Genomic DNA, 23,868 nt, shown 5'->3' with positions numbered 1-23,868 from the left:
ATACTTTTTTTTTTTTTCAGCATGAAGGTAAAGGAAGGAACTACTGAATTGTATGTAAATGTCTGTTATTCAGACTAGTAAGAAAATATCAGTGGTGCAGAGATGTGATGACACATAGATGGTGATCTAAAAGAAACAGGAAAAATCATTACATAGTCCTGTGCTGTGTTACACTAGAGGTTTTTTATCTGATGATTTCTGAACCTCCATCAAAGTTTAATCTAACAAGATCAAAGTCCCCAGAAATCAATAGAAAGATTCTCCCTTTCAAAGGCTTTTTGATCCATTCTAATAAAATTTAGATTCCTAGAGCCCAACTCGATCATACTTTCAAATAATTGTTGGGTTACTTTTCAGTGGTTTTAACTGCCCTCTAGCAACTCTAAGGTTTCTTCTTTGTCTTCGTAGTTTTCCATTTGTCTGGCCTTAGGTGTACTCAGATGTACAAGAGTAAAGAGACATGACTGTAGCAAGCACCACATTCATGCATGTGAGGTCAGACCATTGCTTACTAATTTTCTCTTTATTTGTAACCAAAGAAAAACTGCTATTGATCATTTGCATTTTGGCATACCATCATTTTTAATCATGCCAGCCAGCATATGCACAGCTTGAGGGAATAGGGTTGTTAGTTAAGTCTAGCAATAAAGAGAAAACCTCTGAACATCCACTTCTTACCACTGAATTTTGAAAATGTGCATGTAAAAAGTGCTTGTCTCAGGGTAATCCAGGCTACTACTGAGTACATAGTAAAGGAAGAAAAGACTGAAAGATGAAGCACTTCTGTGCAATGGGTTGGGGAAGTCAAGAATTGTTTAGCTCTTGGGAAAGACTGGAGATGGAGAGTACCCAGGGAAACTACTGCAAAGAAATTGCCTGTGAAAGCCACGTCATACAGCCTGTGCACCTGTGCATACACCTGTGCATACAGCCTGTGCACCTGCTCTGATGACATCACTGATAACGTCAGAAATTGTTTTAAGCCTGAGCTGGATCTGAAAGGCAAACTTGCAAGAGGATGCTACTCAGGATAACACAATGAATTAACAGCTAATTGCAGCTGGTTGTAATGAGTTGAGGCTAGAAGCAAAGAGGAGTGAAGAGGAATAACTTCAAAGGCCTGGTGACTGAAAACATGGTTTCTAAATAAGAATATTTTGCCCCACAGTAGAGGGAGCATAGGGTAACATAAAACCCCCAGCACTTCTCAAGAGTTTTGTAAGCTTGAGAGGGTAGACAGCAACTCTAGGCACTTCATATGATTTCTCCACCAGTTCCTCTGAGTGGTAAGAGCAGTGAGCAAACATCAGAGATAAACTGAAATAAACAGAAATAAACATTCCCCATAAACTAGTAACAGGTTTTCTCAAACCCATGTAGGGGCTTGAATAAACCCCACCTCACTGAGATTCAGAGAGGGTTCTTACCTTTATCTTCACAGAAATCTGTTACCAAACAATACAAATATGACTGCTATCTTACTCAAATGTGAAATAATAAATAGAGCAAATAATCCCACTGACCCACAATCTTCAGCTCAGCATTTGCATAAATAATTCCATGTGTGTTTTCAGCTATGCACTGGTACATGCCGGCATCGTCAAAGGTCAGACTTTGCATCCTTAGTTCACCTTTCCGAAACTGAAACAAAGAATCAATAAAACATCAGGATATACATATAGATTGCACATGCTGAAGTATCCACACCCATACACATTTCTTCATTTTGTTTTTATGGGTGTTCCCAACAGAGTCCCTCACACAACACTGAGGCATCAATAAGAGTGTCTTTTATCCACACGACATTCCAGTCTTTGTAATGATGCGTTCACCATTTTTTAAAGGAAATTTTTGGGCTGCTTGATATTTTTTTCTGGAAAAAATCATAGCTGAGAAGTACTAGAAACATCTATTCTTCAGTCCACTGTTACCATACCAATGCAAACACTACTGATTCAGAAAGAAGCAACAAGAAATTACATTCATTTTATGTACATAAGCTTTGTTTCACCATGCTCAGACTTCAGTATGTTATATGTACATTGTTTTACAACAACAAAAGGTCAAAGCAAAGCCCAATGAGATAATTTTTCAGAAGATTCTTCTGGGAGGTAGTATGAGCTATTTTCAATCACTTTGTTTTAATATAAAAAGGAAATTTGATAAATCAAAATGAAGTACTTGATGATTAAAAAAAAAAACCCACAACTGTATATAAAAATTCACAAAGTATGAAATATTTTGGAAATCACAAATAAATGTCAACAGTTTTTTAAACTATCATGCTAATAAATTCTCTTTTCTTGTAAAAATGAGGCTGAATAGCTTTTAACTTTGTATATGAGTCAACTGGAGTGCATGAAGTAGTGGAAGAATAAAGAATACTTTTTATCTGAAACAAAGAATAGATTAAAGGGATCATATTTCCTGTATTTTTTACTGAAAAACATTAAATCAGATTGTCTACAAGAAATCTTTGTTTTCTGCTAAGTGAAATACCTAATTAAAAATTATCAGATTTAGAAACAAACTATGCTCTCAAGGTAATTTAAATATTTTTCCTCTTTTTCTTTTGGAAATCATCTTGTACCATTAACACATAATCTTCTCGTGCACTGCTGGAGAATTACCCACTGCTTTAGCAGCCCAACATTCAGATCTTGTCACTGAAAGCCAAGCTCAGTGGGGACTGTCAAGCAATTCAGTGGCTAAATCACTTTTTTTCTAATAGCTCCAGAAGCTAGAAAACAGCATTGTTTTTTCTGGTTTAAGCTATCTCCATATGGCAGATGGTGATATCCCTGTTCTACTTCCAACCTCCTGCATTTTCCCTAAGATAAAACAATGCTGCCTCATTGTCTGGTTTTTGTTGGCTTGCCAAGATCAGTGTCACCCCAGCTCAACAGATGCAGCCTTACATTGTGCCCTCCTCTATACTCTTTGTTCTTTAACGGCTCATCATACAGTATAAGTAATGGATATTAAATACACTGTTGAAATGCCTGGACAGAAAATCAACTTAGTTTAAACAGAGCAGCCAATGCAATAAACTGTAATCATCAAATGGTATTCATTTAAACTTCACATCACTTAAAATAATGGAATTAATGCCATATTATATGGCTAGAAAAAGATGAAAAAGTAAATGATGTAGGAGCATCATTGATCATTTAAAAATTATTCTGTTTTCTCTTGTCTCTACTGGCTAGATTTTTTCTTACAGTTTTAGATACACTTGTGTCTTCTATGGTAAAAAGATTCTTTTTAGAGAGATGATCACATTCATTTTTTTATCCATGGGAAAGGAAATAGCCTTTACTTACAGAGGCCTTGAGAAAAAAAGGGTAACCACCTCCTCAACATGTGGTAAAAAGGCAAGCTTATAACTCAGACCTGAATATTAAATAGCATTTCAAAGCAATGCATTTCAAAACAGAAGACAAGACCGAGGTAAAAGTGTAAAAAATAGATTTTAATACCTAATGCAAGTGGAATCATCAAATATTTGTATCTCTAGAATTAATTTTCTTTAACCTTTTAATAATGCATGCTTCAAAAAAAAACCTGTTTCCATCAGCTAACCAATCAATTATGCATTGACTGTGGCAATATACTCACTGAGACACCATTCTTCAACCATCTAATTGTTGGAATAGGTTTGCCTGTAGCTACACAAGGCCAGTACAGGTCACTGCCTATATCCTTCTCTGTGTCATTGATATGTTCCACCCACTCAGGAGAGGCTGAAGAATAAAAAACCACGATACCTTGTAAATATAGCAAGTATGTATTTAATTAGCATTACAATCTCTTAATTCCAGGCTTTTTTCCATGATACTTCACAGGCCACATAAAGTAACAATGATAATGCAGAAATGTATCAGCACAAGAAAGAACTATGATGTTTTTGTCTTACCACTTGGACTCATAATAACTTCAAACTATTTTTTATGAGAAGAAAATATGTAATTGAAATAATGCACCATGAATATCCAAAGATACAGGATGCTACTGCTTTTGCTAATCTGAAAAAGTAGCAAAAAGCCCTAAAAAAAAAATTATAGTTATTACATAGAATTGTGCAAAGTGATGTATGCACTGAAAGAGTCTCCAAGAAAAATATTCTGTTGGTCTAGAGAATACATTTTGGAAATTAATATTGAAAATATCCCAGCTTTTGCAAAGGAAACAAATTTATTTATTAACTTTGCTTATAACAATCTGTCACAACCTTCCCACACCAATTTTTAATTATTCCTGCTTAAGTTAGCTGAGGATCTAAACCCAAGAAATGGTCCATACAGTCAATTAAAAGAGACAGAAGTCTCTGCCGAGGAGCCAAATTATTTGGGATTATTACAATATGAGCAGTAAAATATAGTATTGGTTCTGTCATTTAACCAGTGGCATAAGAGAAAAGGGACAAACGCCAAAGGAATAAAGAATTAACTTCAGCTAGTAAGAAAGCAAAGACAGAAGAGACAAATGGAATGAGGAAACAAGGGAGTATTAACATATCTAATGTTATTTTTTTGTTCCTGGCTTCTCTTTCACTTCAAGTACTCTAAATGTATTTAGTTTCCATTATGCATAATTATATTAATACTAATGGGAATTGCTGCCAAGGTGTATATAGTGCTACCATAGCCAGACAAATTGAATAGGTGTTCAATTAATACACAAATGTTATTCCTGCCATTCAGTGCATGATTTTCATTTTGCTCTGGTAACTTGAACAGCAGCATGTCAGGATGATGCAATGAGCCAGAACTGACATCAAGTGTGAGAACAAAGATCCTTCCAACATAAGTAAAAGCAACATAGATCATGAAGAATAAAACTGTTCTACCCACCTTGTACATAAACTCTTGCTTGATGTTTATCTTTTCCTTTATAGTTTTCAGCTTCACACTCATAAAGTCCTTCATCTTCATACTGAATGTTGAAGATCTTAAGAACTGCACCAGACATGCTTATCTCAGCAGTGGCTGGCATGGGTTCAAGGTATTTACTCCACCTGAGTTCAGGAACCGGACTTGAAAAGGTACAATAAAGTACAAATCAGCATGTTCAAGAACTGGCTGTTAAAGTGTAGACTACAAAAATGTGTTTGATGATGAAACATGTATTTTCATTCCCTGGAATATGAAAGCAAGCAGTGCTCTACAGTAACTTTAAAACATACTTACTTCCCAAGAGCAAAACACTCCAGTGTCACATTTTGCCCCAGGAGAGCATACGTGTCCTTGAACTTCACTTTGATATCAGCAGGATATACTTTTGCACCTAAAATGAAGAGATTCTCAGAAAAGGCAGGGCAGAAATATAGCTATAAAAACTTCCAACAGTTCAAAAAAACTGTTCTTACAATTCTTCATGATGAATAAATAGCCTGGCCATCCACAATGTCTGATTTAGCACTGAACTTTTAATAATACAGCAGAACTGTTTTACTCAGCAATGAGTTATTTTTCACTGAGATGGTTATGCCTAACATTATTTACAGCACAATGCTTTAATATAGGCTTACTTACTTCACTTGAACTGTGATGATGTACTGCACGTGTGGGTAGACAAGTCTGAGTCTCTATTTTCCACAGATGCTTTTACTGGAAGGAGTATTTTGAATTACTGTGAATTTACGCTCAACATTATCTTAGTAGGAGTATGAAGGAGACAGAGCCAGCAAATCTACACTTTAACGAGGCTACAGGGATGTAAATGTAATAAAATCTACCTAATGGTGATCCCTGCAGGACTCCTCTTTCAGTTCTTCTAGATGAAGATCTCAGTGTGAGTACTGGCCGTGGAAAATTTAGATAAAGATCACTGATTTGTAATCACCCAAATTCAGTCACAGTTCTTCACTGTAATATGGGAAATTTAACAGATAAAAGGGGCACTGAAATCCTGGTGATGGATTTATGAGGCTCTAGTGACTGACAGCCTAAAATGCCAAAAAAGGACTTGGTTACCATTTGGAAAACATGCAGTTTTCATGAAGAAATGGTAGAGAAAAATTCAGTGACATAAAGTCACATGGGTGTCCTAGGTGACTGGCCATGAGACACAAAGCCCTTAGGCCACTGTTGGATAGGAAATTTCAACAGTGGAAAAGGATTTTCCATGTTCATAGGGGATTTCCTAGGGAGAAAAGAAAACCAACCCAACAATTTCTCAAGGTGTTTATCAACTTTTAAATAAAGTTTCTGCTTCATAGTCATATCCCTTTGAACAAAGGCCAAGATCAGAGAAGTTGTTAAGGATTTTGGGATGAATAAAGGGGCTTATTACATAAAAGATATACGGATTCTCGGGGTGAGAACAATGTTCTCAACAATACGAAAGAAAATTTGTGAATGAATCATAGAATCATAGAATTGGCTGGGTTGGAAGGGACCTCAGAGATCATCAAATCCAACCCTTGATCCACTACCACTGCAGTTATCAGACCATGGCACTGAGTGCCACATCCAGTCTCTTTTTAAATATCTCCAGGGATGGAGAATCCACTACTTCCCTGGGCAGCCCATTCCAATGCCTGATCACCGTCTCCGTAAAGAAATTCTTTCTAAGATCCAACCTAAACCTCCCCTGGCACAACTTAAGACCATGCCCTCTTGTCGTGCTGAGAGTTGCCTGGCAAAAGAGACCAACCCCCACCTGGCTACACCCTCCTTTCAGGGAGTTGTAGAGAGTGATGAGGTCTCCCCTGAGCCTCCTCTTCTCCAGGCTGAACACCCCCAGCTCCCTCAGCCCTTCCTCACAGGATTTGTGCTGGATCCCTTCACAGCCTCCTTGCTCTTCTCTGGACCTGGCTCCAGCACCTCAAACTCCTTCCTGAACTGAGGGGCCCAGAACTGGACACAGAACTCAAGGTGTGGCCTCACCAGCACTGAGTACAGGGGCAGAATCACTTCCCTGGACCTGCTGGCCACGCTGCTCCTGATCCAGGCCAGGATGCCATTGGCCTTCTTGGCCACCTGGGCACACTGCTGGCTCATGTTCAGCTTCCTGTCGATCCAGACTCCCAGGTCCCTTTCTGCCTGGCTGCTCTCAGCCACTCTGTGCCCAGCCTGGAGCTCCCCATGGGGTTGTTGTGGCCAAAGTGCAGGACCCAGCACTTGGCCGTGTTGAACCTCATCCCATTGGAATCAGCCCAACTCTCCAGTCTGTCCAGGTCCCTCTGCAGAGCCCTCCTGCCTTCCAGCTGATCCACACTCCCCTCCAGCTTAGTGTCATCTGCGAATTTGCTGATGATGGACTCAATCCCCTCATCTAAATCATCAACGAAGATATTAAACAGAACTGGGCCCAACACTGATCCCTGGGGGACACCACTGGTGAGCAGCCGCCAACTGGATGCAGCCCCGTTCAGCACCACTCTCTGGGCCCGGCCCTCCAGCCAGTTCCTAACCCAGCAAGGGAGATTTCCTTCACAGAGATTTCACCAAGGATGGTACTGATTTGGACCTCTGCGCATGGAAACAAAATAACATTGTGCAGTAGCCACTATAACTTGCCATATAATTATCCTCAGAGACCTGAATCTAGTTATGACTAAGCAAAATTAAAATACGCTTAGAATATTGCATGTACACAGTATTTCCAACAAATACTTACGGTCTGCCTGTGGGATGAGTGGAATAAATTTACTGAATACACTCTTAGTTATTGAAGGGCTGGACACAAAACATGAATAATTGCCCTTATCTGATGCTTCCACATTTGCAATGTAAAGATTGCCGTTCGTCTGGGACACGAAGCGTCGCTTGTCCAAAGCAATGAACACCGGGAACTCATTTAGCAGCCAGCGGTAACTGAGATCATCTGGAGGAAAATATTTTCTAGTCAATATTAAAAAAAAAAAGTACTACTAGCTACTTAAGCCACGGACTGCTGTCTGCATATAAATCACTTCACGCTGATTTCTAGTTTCTTCCTATCCAGATCTTTCCTTTGGGAGAGGCAGCTCTGTCAGAGAGAATGTACACGTTTCAGGAGTCACCTACACTGAACATTGGGGAACTGCTGCCAGGAGTGCAGATTACTGTGGACCCAGCTACAGTCCACATGGATCAGTCCACATGGATACAGTTTGCATGGATCCCCATGGGCACAGCCTTCCCACAGGAACTGGGGTGGGGTGGAAGGAGATGGGCAGCAGGGTCTTGCCCTGGCCCAACTGAGAGGTTGGGGAGGCCTTGCCAGTGTTGCAGCTAGAGTGTAAAAGCTAAAACATTATCCCATTTTATGAGGTTAAAGAGATGCTAACAGCCAAATTCAGCCCTTATGATGGAACTTCAGATGCTTGAGGACATGATCCCTGCAGAGCTCTTCAGCAGTTACTGCTCAGAGAATGGCACTTCCAGAGCATAAATCACCTCACCACTGTAATTTGTGTTGTGGTGACTTTGTTAGGTGGAATGGAGCTGGGTCCTGGCCAGTAGGAAGGCCAGTGCAGTAGTGACACAGTGATAGGTACTCAAGTCTTTTGAGTAGTAGGCAAACCTCCCCTAAATCATCCAGATTAGTTTGAGTCATGCTATTTTTAAAATAAAAAACTGTTTACTAACCTTATCCTTTACATATGAACAACTACAAGTATATATTCAATATGGAAACCTAACCTAAATAGGGATTATCAAGCTACAGAAAGCTACTGTTTAAGTAAACTTAATAGATTTTTAAAAAAAAAAAATAATTATTCTGTCTTGCTCTCTCAAGTAGTTGAAAATGAAACACTTTGAGCTGTATTACCTGGGTAGTGGTAAGGAGGCTCACAAAGAAGCACTGCTCCAACACCTTCTCGCACCTTAACCTCATAGCGTTCCTCGGGTGGAAAGGGATCCAGATCTAGTTAAAAAAGGGAAGGGAAGGAATACTGTGGGATTTTTAGTTTCTATTCTTCATCATCTTGCCCTATTATCACTTAACTATTACATACTAATGTTCTGCTCAGTGTAATTGTTCAGTACACTAATTATTAGTGTTACGTTCATGCAATCTGCCAGTTGGTGTCTCAGGACTGTTTTGGTTGTACTTTTTCACCTATTATGTGTATCAGTTCAACTTGACATAGCTACAGCTATTTGTAGATTTTATCCCCCTAGTCGTTCAGGACTGGAACCACTGATGCCTGCTTTAGGTAAAAAATAAATATTGAATATCCTTTAAACTGAATCTTGATGCTTTCTCCATTAGTAGGAAATACCAACCTTATAATTTATTCATTCCAGAAAATATACTGTATAAAACACTAAGAGTAGATCAATCATTATGTGATTCATCACCTCATTACAGTTGGAGTTTCCTTGATAGCATCATAGACTGGTTTGGGTTGGAAGGGACCTTAAAGATCCTCAAGTTCCAATGCTCTTTCATGGGCAGAGACATCTCCCACTCTATGTGGTCCCACAGTCCAAATACTGGCAAAAATGAGAACTTTTCACATAATCTCTGATCTTATACTGTAAGGATTGAATTCTGCTCATGGAGGCTGCTGAAAAACAAGAGGGGCACTAAGCACTTAACATCAGAGTAAGGGACACACAGAACTTTGTGAATGGTCACCAGATAAGAGTGGATTCCTTTTTTTTTGTCCTCTGATGAAAAAATATACCCAGGAAAAAAGCATTTTAAGGCAAAATAAAAATCTCAGATTCTGTCTTCACTTTGTGAAACGCTACATTACTCTTTATGCAGCATATCAGTTCTTTACAATGTTTGTATTTATTGAGAGTGCAGGTGTGTGGATATGCATGTATTCCCAAGACCAGTTCATGCATGTCTGAATCTGACAGAAATGTTCCCCAGAAGGGTCATCATAGCCTAGGAATGCCAGGCTTTCCTCCTGCAGGTACACCAGCTGTGTTTGCACCAGCAGCAGAGCCTCATCATCATATGCCCCCATTTGCATCTTTCTTGTGACTATTTCCCTTCAAGTTCTACCATCATTTAAAGAGAGTCTGGACATTATTACCTCAAGATCTGGCTCCATAAGTCTCTTCAATTAAGAATTTAATATTTACTAGGAGGGTTGTCATGTCAGCTGAATGCTAAAGAATCAAAAATGCTTACAAAAGGTATTTTGTGTTCATCTCTGCAGACTAAGGCACTTGAGGTATTGCTTTTACAGAGTAATACAGCTATAATACATTTTATCAGGGGACACTGCAGTGTAAAACATCAGGCATTTCAAGCTAACCATGTTTCAACATTTTGATGTAAATACCAGCTTACATCCAAAGCTCAGAGTGGCTTCACTGCTTCTGACAGTTCCAAAGATATTTGACACTACACAGACGTATTTTCCAGCATCCCTTGATTTCTCTGGATTATTGATAACAAGTCTGCCTCCCACCATACTGTAGCGCTCCTTGGTTAAATCAATATCCCAGTTGTTGAGCTTCCACCTATTAAAAAAACAAAAACCAGACATAAGATTTGGATCAGGAAAACAAACCTGGTAAATTTTCATATTTGAAAAATAACTAAAATATTAAAATAAACTATACAGGAAGTTAGTCATATGCTTTTATATATACACTGTTTTTTCTTAAGCAAGAGGCATAATTTGATGAACTTTATAGGTCTTCCAAAAGTTGCAGTTTCAGTCTGCTGACAGTAATTACTATAAAACCTGGCAGCCCGGTCGCTGAGTAAATGTAATTTTCACTTCAATGATGACGAGAGGAACTCAATGGCCCTTACTGACTTCTAATGACTCCAACAAAGCTGCTTACCAAGCAGTGGTACCAGTACCCCCGACTCATAACCATGGTTCTACTATTGTGCCCACAAGAGGGAGCCCACAACCTTCGTTGAAAGGAACAGCACGCTTCCTCCTCAAGAACAGGGAAGATGCGACCAAATACATTTAAAGATCTTAATATCAGCTCAGTATAAATATCTTTTTTTTTTCCTTTTTTTTTTTTTAGCAAGGGGAAGACAGGTATTAGTGCTTGAAAATGAAAGAGCATACCCTATGTGTTCTGTCCTTACTGCAGATGTACTGAAATACACAGAATACTTTGGAAACTGGAATTGCAATCATCATAGAAAGAAACAGTAGTATAAGTGGTATTTAAAAACAAATAATTAAAAATGAATACAGAATTTTCCGGATTTTCAAGATGAAGTAAATAGAATTTAGGTTTTAGAATATCACTTCAGTCTTGTGAGGTATATTGTATGTCTGTACAACAAATAATAAATCTCCTGTTGAGAAATACCTAGGAATAACTCGTGAGGATACCTTATGCTGCAATGAAATAGATTAGGATAATATTGCATAAAACGTGTGACTGAGGAGTAAGAATTAAAAAAACACATTAAATTTTTTCTTCTGAATTTATTAATTTAAAATCAAACCACAATCATATTTCCATTATAAATATTTTTTTTTCTCTGAGTAAAGTATAATTTATGTTCATTTGTAAAAAACCCTACTCTGTAGTTTAAAAAATTAACCTCAACAAGGATACCCAAGTGAGGGCACATCAGGAACTCTGGAGATCTGCTTTCTCAGACCTTGCCTCTTAAATGGCAGCTGCTCTATTCCCCAGAAGCTGTGTTTGTGAGGAGCTCCATGCACACAGGCAGTTCTCACCAGGTTCAGCTGGACTTCTCACATGAATGGTGTTCCACATACATGAAAAAGCAGAGTAAGATGCCTCATGACATCCAATGGGATGCACTGAATTTAAAAAAAAAACTTGTCTCTCTACTAAGCTGGAAATGAATCTGTTTTTCCTATAAACTGCCTTGTAGTTTGGAAAGGTGTATTAATAAAATTTCTAGTTATCTATTATTCCTCTTCTCTTTTTTCAAGGCAGGTCTGAGTTTCTTCCAGCTGATATGTAAAACTGCAAGAATATACATATAAAAATATCTACAGATGAATTAGGAGCAATCCAAGGGTTATTTCTGAAGGAAGGCTATAGAAAGAGAAGTTTGATGAAATCTGTGGAATTCTAGAACCCCAGCAGACCAATGAAATCTCTAAAGATGGTAGGAGATTCTACAGGAAAAGGTCACTGTTAATCACTAGCATGTATTTGCAGAAAAGGTCATTTCAAGAGTAACAGCATAGTAGGCTGAGGTCTGTGATTTGCAGACAGGACAAGGGACTAAAGAACTCCTGTCTTGTCCCCATGAAAGTAGATTTCCTTCCCTTGCCTTGGAAGGCTCCAGCAATGATAGGAAAATATTTTAAAATAGATTCCCAGAAACACAAATAAATAGCAAGGTTATATTATTATATAACAGAAGAGAGAGTCGATTAATCCTTAACTAACAGTAAAAATAAGAACGTAAGACTAAGAAGGTGGTCAGAGGGAATTAAAGTAGCAGTGATAACTTATCTCTCTCTGAAATAGGAGAACTTTGGCTCATGAGCTGTTGAAGGGCTAAGAAATGAAGGTGATGCAGTGAGGTAGACTAAAATAATGATGTCAGGAAATAAGGAAAGTGGCCTCATCCTGTACTGCAATTATCACATCAACTATCAGCAATAACAGTCAGATCTGCTCTGAGATAGAAGGGCTCTGGAGGTGAGAGGCAGATGTTCCAGAGTGACTTCACTAGGTCAGATTTTGCAGAGCCCATGACAGATAATGCTAAAATTTCTGTAGAGCCTGTTGTCACTCTATAGATGGGGTATTTACAAAGTCTTGCAGAGAGGGTGAGCACATCTCTGGACTGCTGGAAGTGACGAGAAAGTATTTCAGAGGGCTACTGAATCTAAAGGTATATGATGTCTCCATACTTCCAGTCCTTTCCAAGCATATGGAGTGGAAATAAGTGAAACAGTAGAATACTGTGTAGAAAAACTTGTAAACATGGAGATACTTTAGCTTCCCCTCAAATTCTTCAATCATAGGTGGTTCTTCACATGTAGACAAACTGTAAGAGTATTTTAAAAGAAGGCAATGGAGACTGTCTAAGCTGTTTTGATGGAAGAATACCATAGTTGACCAAAATAGATTGTAATAGATTTAAAATATCAGCCAGCAGACTAATCTACTATTGCTGTCTTAGAAACCAGAATTTAGGAAGATGCATAAGTGAGCAATGGGGGAGGATCATAGGATAATTAAATGAAATTGATCTCTTTTGCTAGCAAGAAACTGCATCTGCCCTCAGTATTATGACAGTAGTTCTCTGCCCATGATTAGGTGGTAAATTGGTCATGGTTTTAATAAGGACAATCTTAAGTACATTTCTCAGTGCATAATGACTAGATAATAGCCAATAAACTAATTCAAATGCCCTGAGTTCCCACAACAAAACAGAATGGCTCTGCTAATAACAACGTAATTATTGTGAAAGAGGTCACATGTGTGAATCTCTACTGAAATTAGTTGAAACTTTCTCAGGATTAATTTTTCCATGTCTTCAGCAGCATAGCTGATACACTCATGAGCATCTCTCTACAATATGGTGTACACAGAAGCAAGATAGGATGTCGAATATATCCAGGCTAAATAGCCAGTATTACTTCTTTCAGAGCAAAATAAAAAAAAAAAAAACAAAAAACCAACCAAGAGCAAGGACTCTAACCTTAGTCAACCGTAACCTAAACTAGAAAGATGTCCTCTTAATGACTTTTCTAAGGTCACCTTTTTCACTTGTTTTGCATGTTTTAGTATTCCACTGTGCATATATGTATATATATATAGGAACATACTATTTTTAGTATTGTTTAGACATTTTTGCAGTTTAAATCAAGGTTGATTCTTCCTCAAAAATTGCAAAATTCTTGCCTTGAAGACTTTGTACTGACCTGCGAAGACAGTCACCCATTTAATACCACAGCCTGAAATATTCACAAAGTAAAATATGTAAGACCTGAAAATCAAAATGAGAGAGGTTACCTGTATGTAGGAAAAGGAACTGCTCGAGCCCTGCAGTTCATTGAAACTTGCCCATCTGAGGACTCTTCTGGGTAGATGGTATCAATGGGTTGCTCTTCAAAAACAGGTCCATAACCTTTGTTTCCTTCCTCTGAAAAACAGTTTGAAATGAATCACTTTTAAATTACTAGGCAACTGAAGATGAATTTACATCATGCCTTGTGCATTCAAAATGTGAAGGCTAAATAGTGAGCTCTGCAAAATCAAGTTTTATCTGCATCAGCAAAACCAGGGCAGTCTGGATAGTAGAAGTGCTGGACCTCCTTCACTGACTCCTGCTTCATTCCTGCCCTCTGTGAACTAATGTAATTTAAACTATGTTCCTGTAGAAATACCTTCTCTGCCTTCTCTGTTCACATCCTCAATTATTTGATGAAGATAATTATGAATAGAAAATATGCCCTTTGAGAATGAAGTGAGACCAACTTATTTCACAGAGACCAACAAACTCTCATCATAAAGGTCCAGGTACAAAACAACTATCCAAACAAATTTTTTTAAAACTTATAATCTAATAATCTTCAATGTTTTATACATTTGGAAAGAACCCTTATTGTATCAGACAAAGAAAAAATGATGCTGGAGATCACAGCTCAGCATTACATTGCTTCCATAATAAATTTCTGCCCTGCCTTTCATACTGAGATATATGTTAACTCTCTCTCCAAAATAATACTTTAAGACAGCATCAAATAAAACATAATTTAAGTTTATAAAGCCAAGCACTTGAAGGCAAATAAATGTCAAATAAGTCTGACAATAGGCTATTTTTTAAAATCTTTATCCTGCATTGGCTGATGCTGCTATAAAGTCTTCAGGCTCTGCTTGCCTCAGCTCTATTCTCTTCTCATTTATCTCCTCCAAGTGTACAAGAGTGCTCTTCGGGGCCTGCAAAAGTAAGAAGAGGAGCAATGGTGGAACACTATGGGAAAATTCTGCTCAGCAGAACCAGGATGTAACTATTACTTTCTGTGAAAATGGCAAATGTGCACTTTAGGTACAGAATGGCACTGGGAGAAGCTGGTGCAATCTAAGGCTAGACAAGAAATTTAGACAATAGAGTTGTCTAATTCTCACAGGTCTCTCTTGAGACTGAACTGACAGTGTGGACACTTGCAAGCAAAGTCATGGGAAAAGCAAAGTACTACATGAATGCTACCAGGTTCACTTTCTATTTAACATATTTATCTTAAACATTTCCAAAAGCAATGTTTAAGGATGGAAAAAGCCACTCCATGTCTTGTAATGCTATATTTAAAAATATTCAGATTGAGACATACACTAGTGATGTAACAAATGAATGTCAGTAATCAAGGTCTTTCTTAAAATTCTTGCCCTTGGCTTTAAAATATTTTATACTAAATCAGGCAGGTTTACAGAACCTGAGAAGGAAGAATCTATATATATAACTAAGGAATGCAAATTATGTCCATATTAAAATATAAAAGAGATATAAAACAATTCTTAAGCAGGTAGGTTTATATTCTTCCTACATTCTATATCCATGGATAGACACTGTATTACAGCAATAGCAGAAAAGTTGAGCTAGCTTTCAAATGACTTAATTTTGCTCAGTTCAAGTTTGGGAGAAAAAATAAATCACTGTTTCCCTAAGGGACAAGAGCAGGTCCAGAAGGCACTGTTGTGTTGTAGCAAGTACGGTCAGGCAACTTCAGTTTTAAAAACTAATTCATGTAATGAGATGAGAAGCCTTTGAAAAAAGAAAACTAGAAAGACAGAGCTTTTGAAAAATGGTCTGCCTTCTTTGCTACTTTAAATCACAACACTATTTAAAAATCAACGAACTGCTAGATCAAAAGAAGAGTAAATTCAGACTGAAAGGGCAAGAGTCATGTATTTGATTAGAGCCTGGAATGGCTGAGCCATAAACCTGACAGCAGTTTCTGTTCAGTTCTTAAATATGAATACAGACAAAAAAAAAGCCTCTAGCAGCAAATGGCCAGATCATATGCAGCTGACTCTTTCCACCTTAGGACTCAAATGATAGTGCAGACCACTTAGGCATTTTGTAGCATCCATTTTTAATGCTGCCAGCACTATTAATTATACTGAGTGAATGTCTGCTTCTCCCACATATCAAATATGCTTTATAATGGCACTTCTGCTGCAATCTAGCATGAATTTGGTTTTGGATGTCTAGCTGAGCAGAAAAAGATGTGCACACTGCATATTAGGACTAGCAATGAATAAACCTTTCCATTTCCATCGTGAACGTGGACTGTGGATACGTAAATAGCATGAGGCAGAAAAGGAACAAGAAAGGGTTCAAGAAATGTTCGTTCACACTTTAGGTGAAGCACTATGCCTTTGTGACTAAGTTTGGAGGGTGAGGAAAGTTGGAGTAAGACCACAAACAAAAGGATCAGTTGACTGAAGTTGGAAAAGAGCAGAAGTTGGGAAAAGAAGAAGGAAATGGATGCATTAAGTAAACTAAAAAGATGAGAAAAAAAGCACATTTCATCTGTCCTGGTCCACTTTAGACACGATGATGGTCTTAAGGAACTCTCAAACACCTTTACTGCCCTATTTTCTGGGCACACTTCTTTGGATTAGTATTTTTAATTGGAGAAAAAAGGTACCATCATTGGAGAAAAATGCATTCTTAAGTGCATTCTACAAATGAGATTATTCCAACTTTTCAACACTACTAGAATACTTTGGGAAGTCTTTGCAAAGATCAAGTAAAACTCAAACAGCTGATGAGATCATGGATCCTATAAAAAAAACAATGCTGCTGGAGGGAGGCCCAAGAGATCCTCTCCAGGTGGGCAGCACCATTCCCCCTCTGGGTGCTCCTGCAATGCCTCTCATGCTTGTCTGACTTCTTAGGTAGCTCTTAAAGCTAAAGAAAGTGGAGATTTATTAACTTCCAGCTTTCTGTGTTAGATTTCTGCCACTTTAGGGATGTGAATTTGTTCACTGATGAAGACTTGTGCTTGTGGAACAGAAGTAGCAGTACAGGCTTGTACCTACTGAGTGTAAAATAGTTGTCTTATTAACTGGATCATCTGAAAGCCTTACCACTACTTGCAGATGGGCTACAAAATTATATTACTCTACCTTTATGTCTCTGCACAGTCCTATGAGAGATCATAAATAACATACCCAACAAATTCAGGAAAGGATACCCAAGGGATGTCTGAAAATAACAATCAGAAACCACCTGAGGCTGTAATTTTCAAGTCATCTCAAGAAATGTCATCACAAGAGGGAAAAGGCACAATAAGAAGGCTCATTCAGTTCATCCTAGCTCTGTATATATTTAATTGAGGAAATGTCCAAGCTCTTGATATAAATCTATTTTTAAAAAATGAATTAGCTTTCAAATTACTTAATTTTGCACAGTTAACACTACTGTAATGCAGAGACGAAGAAGCTTTCCAGCCCATACACATTTCTGTTATACTACTAAAGTCATAAAAAGAAAAATTAAAAACAAGTCAACAGCTAATCATTCTTGTAGCAATCCTCTATTGATCTCCCTTTGACTCACATTACATGTCCAAAACATTTGGACACTCAAATGGTCTTGCAGCCTCTATGCACCCTGTTCCTCATTCTCCATGTTATGTCCAGCTCAGATTGGATAAGGACATTATGCTAATCTATAAATATAAAGGTAATGAAATCTTTTCAGTATAGGCAACATGTAGGTCCACTTCTTGTGTTTTATTATAAAAGCCTAATCACTGTCTGGTATTGTTAAAGAGTATATTTAATTCATTCTGTATTCAGTTTAATGATATAATTCTATATAAACATATTAATTCTGTGTAATGCTATAACTGCACTGACAATTTACTCATGTTGGGTAAATTTGGCATAAATTGAACAACATAGAAGATAAATTTTGACTTGATTTTTGAAAGATGAATGACTGAAGCAAAGCTGCCCTGGATATAAGTCACTTTAACACTGGGAAGGGAAGGGACTTATTTATCAAAGCCAAATGCAGTTGGTTTACATTAAAAATACCATAAATTAAGCAAGTAATTTTCCAGCTTAGTTTACAGGTCTTCATTCAGAAACACATTTAGGGAAACATTCATGATACTAAAGGGCTTCTTTAAAAGTGTTTTATGTGTGCTTGCTGCAGATAGGAGAAAGGTTGAATACTGATAAGGGGAGTGCAATCACATGGTCAGTTTGGGATTTGAGGATCAGGAGCCTGAGAAGTGGAGAGGACACATGGTAAGAGCTTCCCAGGAATGATGCCTGGGATACTGTGAAAAAGGGAGAATGCAGATGTGGGAATGGCAAAGTGATCTTGGTCTGCTTGGACACTATTGTGATGAAAAGAAATCGATGTCTAAGGAGAGGAAATGTCGTAACTAGAAAAATGCTTGGGATACAACTGTGAAAGGAATCAGATGAACTGAACCAGAGTAGAAGGAAACTTTAAGGGTTATAAATGAGGTGCCAGGGAAATACTGTCCAGTGTAGACATCATCATACATGACTTTTGTAAGAAATGGGGACAGGGTTAGGGGAAAAGTGAAGGAAATTCTCACCATTTGGGAAAGGGTGGGCAGGGCTCAGCTGCACATGAACCTATACACAAAAAGGCCACCTACTCTCTTCCAACCTTCTTACTCATCCAGTCCTGACAAAGTTTGGAAAACCCTACTCTGAATAAATACTCTGTGTTTTCTTGGTTTGGCATTATGCCCATTGTGACAACAAGCTTTTGTAACATTTCTAATTATCTAGACCTCTCTTGTCTGGGTCCCAGCCTTTCTGAGACTTGACACAAGACATACATACTCCTAATACTCAGGGCAACCTGTCTTCTATTTCTTCACTTTTGATTTTCCTGAATACATGAGTTTTTCTTTTAAATACAGGAAGGATCCTCCAGATCAACCATCCCAAATAATCTCAAAAGATGCTTTTTGACTGATTCTGTAATTTTAATATGTAAAGATCTTCAGCTTCTGAGCCATTTTGTTGAACTTTCTAATTTTACTGAAAGTTCTTACATTACATCTGAGTTTCATCTTGTAGTATTTTACCTGCCTCTTGGATTTTTCCTCTTGCTAGTAAGAAAAAAACATGCACCAAGTATGTGCACACAACCACTCATCTTGTTCATCACGTGCAATATAAGTCATATAAATAATACAATAATAAATACAATAATTATGTTCTGCATAATACTAAGTAACTACATCAACCTGCTACTGCCATAGACTATCCAGAATCTTGAACTCAAAACAACATTTTCAGTGGGTTATAATGATGAGCAACTAATTCCTCAGTCGAAGAGAGCAGGGTTAATTTTCTTATTTCAATACCAGTCATCCAAATCACTTTCAGACAAGTCAATTTATTTTATTATCAGCTAATTCAGCCCTTCTGTGCATCTAATTTATTTTGAAAATTGATTTTATTCATAGATTAAGGATGTCATGAAGTAAAGCTGCTAATAATTATTGGAAATGCTGAGTGTGTGAGCACAATCAGAAAGATAAGTTAAAAGTATGCAGTTTATTAAAGACACTGTGAATTTTTTAGTTCATAGGGTTTATTTTTCCCAGTACAGAAATTAAATAAAACTTAACTGCTTACTTTTGCTTTACTCATTCTCAGCCACAGATTGCACATATTGGATATAGTTTGCAGGGTGGCTTTGTATTATTTGTGGCAAATAAGAAAACATAAAATGCTTTAAAAGGCTTTTCTTGTCAATAACCTTGGCTTGCAGCACTCAAATATCTCAAATCTTAATGAGATGACACTGAGGTAAAAATTTCAAGAAAGGAAGTCATAGCAACAATAGCAATTCATAATTTCTTCTTTCTTTTTGCTAAATGTACTCTTGTGTACTGTAAATTCAAAGTGAGACTTTAAAGTGTGGGATTTATCTCATATAATTTTAAAAGCTAGGGATTTTGTCTGAAGTCATCATATAGGCTTCCTTTAGAGGGGTGAGACAAGCATTTCCAGCAGGTAATTTTGATATCCTATTCTCTATTCATCAGCTACAGAGAAACCTGAAACCTATAAGCTTAACCTTTAGATGACTAAAATAAAGCATCATGAATCTTCTCATGAGAAAACCTGCATTTACCTGACTCAAGTGCAGCCCCAGAAGTGCAACTGCACTTTCTGCTTCTTAATTCTTTTTGAGGTCTTAGACACCCAAAGAACACAGAGAAGGGCAACCACAAAAAGATACATTGTCCTCACATCCTCACAAATCAAAAGATAACAGTGTACCTGCTCCTTCTTAGCAAAAATTGAACATCCTTTTCTGGATATCACAGAAACACACTTTTTTTTTCTTTTTTTTTAATGTACCTAGGAACCTCATGCAGACATGTATTGAAATAGTGATTTTATCAAGAGATAATATAAAGAATCATCATTTCCACAATACTGGATAACTCATCTAGTTATGATATGATCACAGGAGCTAGTAGAGTCCCCCAGGGATCAGTGTTGGATCCAGTCCTATTCAACATCTTTATCAATGACCTTGACCTTGATGATGGGACAGAAGTTCACTGATGACACAAAGCTGGGAGGAGTGGGTGACACCCCAGAAGGCTGTGCTGCCATTCAGAGGGACCTTGACAGGCTGGAGAGTTGGGCAGGGAAAAATTCAATGAATTACAACAAGGGCAAGTGGAGAGTCCTACATCTGGGAAAGAACAATCCCATGTACCAGTACAGGCTGGGGACTGAGCTGCTAAGAGAGCAGCACAGAGAAAAGGGACCTGGGGGTGATGGTGGACAGAAGAATGACCATGAGCCAGCAATGTGTCCTTGTGGCCAAAAAGGCCAATGGCATCCTAGGGTGCCTCAGAAGGGGGGTGGCTAGAAGGTTGAGAGAGGTTCTCCTCCCTCTCTACTCTGCCCTGGTGAAGCCACATCTGGGATATTGTGTCCAGATCTGGGCCCCTCAGTACAAGAAGGACCAGGAACTGCTTGCAAGAGTCCAGAGCAGAGTGACCAAGATGTATAAGGGGAGTGGAACATCTCCCTTATGAGGAAAGGCTGAAGGAGCTGGGGCTCTTCAGCTTGAGGAGAATGAGAGGTGACCTCAGTAATGTTTACAAATATGTAAAGGGTTAAGTGTCAGGAGGATGGATCCAGGCTCTTTTCAGTGATGTCCTATGACAGGACCAGGGGTAATGGATGCAAGGTGGAGCATAGGAGGTTCTGTGTAAACATAAGAAAAAGCTTTTTCACTGTGAGGATGACAAAACAATGGCACAGGCTGCCCAGGGATGTTGTGGAGTCTCCTCTGGAGACATTCGAAAGCCACCTGGATGCATTCCTGGGTGACCTACATTAGGTGGCCCTGCTCTGTCAGGGGGGTTGGACTGGATGATCTCTCAAAGTCCCTTCCAACCCCTAACACTCAGTGATTTCTGTGATTTCATCAGGTTCTTTTCCAAACTTTCCAAACATTTTTGATACAATATCTTTGTATATCATTTGCTGCCAGAACAGACACTTCATTTGGATCTATAAATAAAAAATTTCAAAGTGTAGGCTTAATCTGCGAAGCTTCTGGGCACAAAATTACCATCTCTTTGGATATCTGCCTTCACAGGACTGTAAAGTCCAGAGAGCTTTCCTAAACTCATTTATGAAGCAGAATTTAGTGTTCAGATGAAAGATGACATTAGATGTGACAAATGGTATGTGTGAAGCTGAAGACAGCTCCTGAGATCAGCAATTTCTTATTTTATAATGAGAGCTGAGAAAATGGTAACCCCAGGCAGGTGGCAGATTGTGGCTGAAGTAAGGCACAGAACTCATGCTGTAGAACTTCATTTAACAGAGTCAGACTCATCACCACTGCCACCAATTTTTAATGACTTTTTCTAGTTTCAATCATGATGTCTTTTCCCTGTCCGTTCTGCACTTGGATAGCTTCACAGAGTTAGGAATTTCCTGGATCAGGTGAAAATTTACTTCTGGTGCATTGCTTTTCAGGACTCCGGATTAAAGGAAGAAACAAGAAGCAGCAGACCCAGTGCAGTGAATTTCCCCTGATTTTTATTGCTACTTTCAGCACTGGGAATCACAAGGCTGAGATGTATTGCACAAGCAGGGAATGCACACTAAAGAAGGAAAGAGCTGATGTCAATTAGTACTCACATGTTACAAAATTTGGAAAAGAAAAAAAAAATATATATTATATATGTAATAATATGTAATATATATATATAATATATAATAATACATATATATATATATATACACACACACATATTGTTCTGCTCATGGATAGTTGCCACAAGTACACAGGGAGTTACTTTACACCTAATCTGAGAAGTTATTTTGTAGGGAATGTGAAATGAATAACTTGCAATTTATTTATTAAACAATTTTACAAACTGCAACTTGTCTTCATAAAATCATTCTCACATTTTGCATAATCAGTTCTCTATTTAATCTGGATACAGGAAAGCAGAAGAAAACAGAAAATTCCCAAAGGGAATAGAATACTGTAATTTTACTGTTAGTCTTTTATAATGATGTCTCTCAAAGACAAGTCTCTAAACCATTTTAGGACAGTTGTGCAGCATTCTAGTATGAGTATTAGCAAAAATGTTATAAATTAACATTTACTCCCACTTTCTAATTTTCCATACTGATTTCAAGCATTTTCTACATTCTTTACAGGAAATACCTTTCATGTTGTATTATAGTGTAGCAATAAACTATATTACATGCAGGAGGTGTGGAATATTCTTCACTTAGGAAAAAAAATAATCTTTTAACTGCTTATTTACAAAGCTACTAATGATTTATCAATTTAAAAAATGTTCTATGTTTCAAGTGATTAATCATAAATGGTGGATATATATTTTTGTGGCAATTCATTGGGAAGGTAGATGAAAGTGTCTCTAATCTCACTAAATCCTTAAATTAAAACACACAAAAAGATAAAAGTCATTGAATCTTAGTAAGGGAAACAGTTGATTAAGCAAAATGGAGCAAACATTCTTTTAACCAGCACTTAGGGCACTTAGTATGAATTTTCTATTCAGAATATCTGTACATAAACCAATTTGTTTTGAAGATAGTTGTAAGAAGGTCAGCAGTACTTTTCTTTGATGGAAAATTGCCTAATAATTCTACTGTAATGAAACCACATTTTCAAAAAGTTGGTAACAGTTTTACTAAAGGATAGCTACAAAAGCTCCTCCTGGAAATACTAAAATCTTTAACTTCATCTTTAAGAAATGTAAAATGGTAATATTGTTTGCTGAAAGCAAGTAACAATGAGACAGAATTAATTTAAGTTCATCAAAGGCCTCTCTTATTCTTTCAGGAACTCAACCCATCACAAATTTTAAGGACAGAGGTTGGGTCAAATCAAAAATCTTTGTTATGAATGCAATGTTAAACACATGTTCAAGTTCTCTGCTGGATAAGACTCAACTGGATTCGAACAACAATGCAGATTGTGACATGGCTATCAATAGCAAATTACAGTGAAAAATCTTACAAAGGTCATTGCCAGAAAGAAGCTGAAACAAGTGTAAAGCCTTAAGATCCCATCACTTCCACTGTGCATTGATCTAATATTTTTCTCATCAGCATCTTTATTTTTCTCATGTGCCTTCTCATCTTTCTGTCCTGCTTCCTGTACATCTCTATTTCCCTGGAATGTAACACTGCTGCTCGAGTCAGTCATTTGGTATGACTCCCATCAGTATTGATCTGATCGATACTGTTGTATCCTGTTCCATATTTTCACATGAGAGAGAGACAAAGATCTGTTGACACAGTGGATAGCTAGGTTAACCTAGCTGAACAGAAGAATCATGCACTTATTCATTATCTTAAATATTACTAAGTCAGCAGGCTCCATATCAGCATAGCAAGACTGGAAACCATTTGTTATTTAGATGTTGAACTTGAGCTGTTTGCAGTATGTCACAGAAATGAGGACCTACTGGTATCAGAG

General features: G+C 37.7%; 1 protein-coding gene across 1 annotated transcript in view; it reads right to left on the bottom strand.

Moving 5' to 3' along the window:
- The window catches only part of CNTN1 (contactin 1), a 134,530-nt gene that overhangs the window by 57,379 nt on the left and 53,283 nt on the right, over nt 1–23,868 (bottom strand). The window contains exons 3-10 of the mRNA XM_030446668.1: nt 13,878–14,007; nt 10,243–10,415; nt 8,761–8,856; nt 7,624–7,830; nt 5,190–5,286; nt 4,854–5,035; nt 3,619–3,743; nt 1,524–1,641 (exon numbers count right to left, since the gene is read on the bottom strand). Of these exons, the coding sequence (XP_030302528.1) occupies nt 1,524–1,641; nt 3,619–3,743; nt 4,854–5,035; nt 5,190–5,286; nt 7,624–7,830; nt 8,761–8,856; nt 10,243–10,415; nt 13,878–14,007 (1,128 nt within the window). The remainder of the gene's footprint in view (nt 1–1,523; nt 1,642–3,618; nt 3,744–4,853; nt 5,036–5,189; nt 5,287–7,623; nt 7,831–8,760; nt 8,857–10,242; nt 10,416–13,877; nt 14,008–23,868) is intronic.

Source organism: Calypte anna, chromosome 1, assembly GCF_003957555.1.
Source record: "Calypte anna isolate BGI_N300 chromosome 1, bCalAnn1_v1.p, whole genome shotgun sequence".
Taxonomy (NCBI): domain Eukaryota; kingdom Metazoa; phylum Chordata; class Aves; order Apodiformes; family Trochilidae; genus Calypte; species Calypte anna.
The sequence above is the reverse complement of the archived record's forward strand: the minus strand, read 5'-3'. Positions and strand labels throughout refer to the sequence as shown.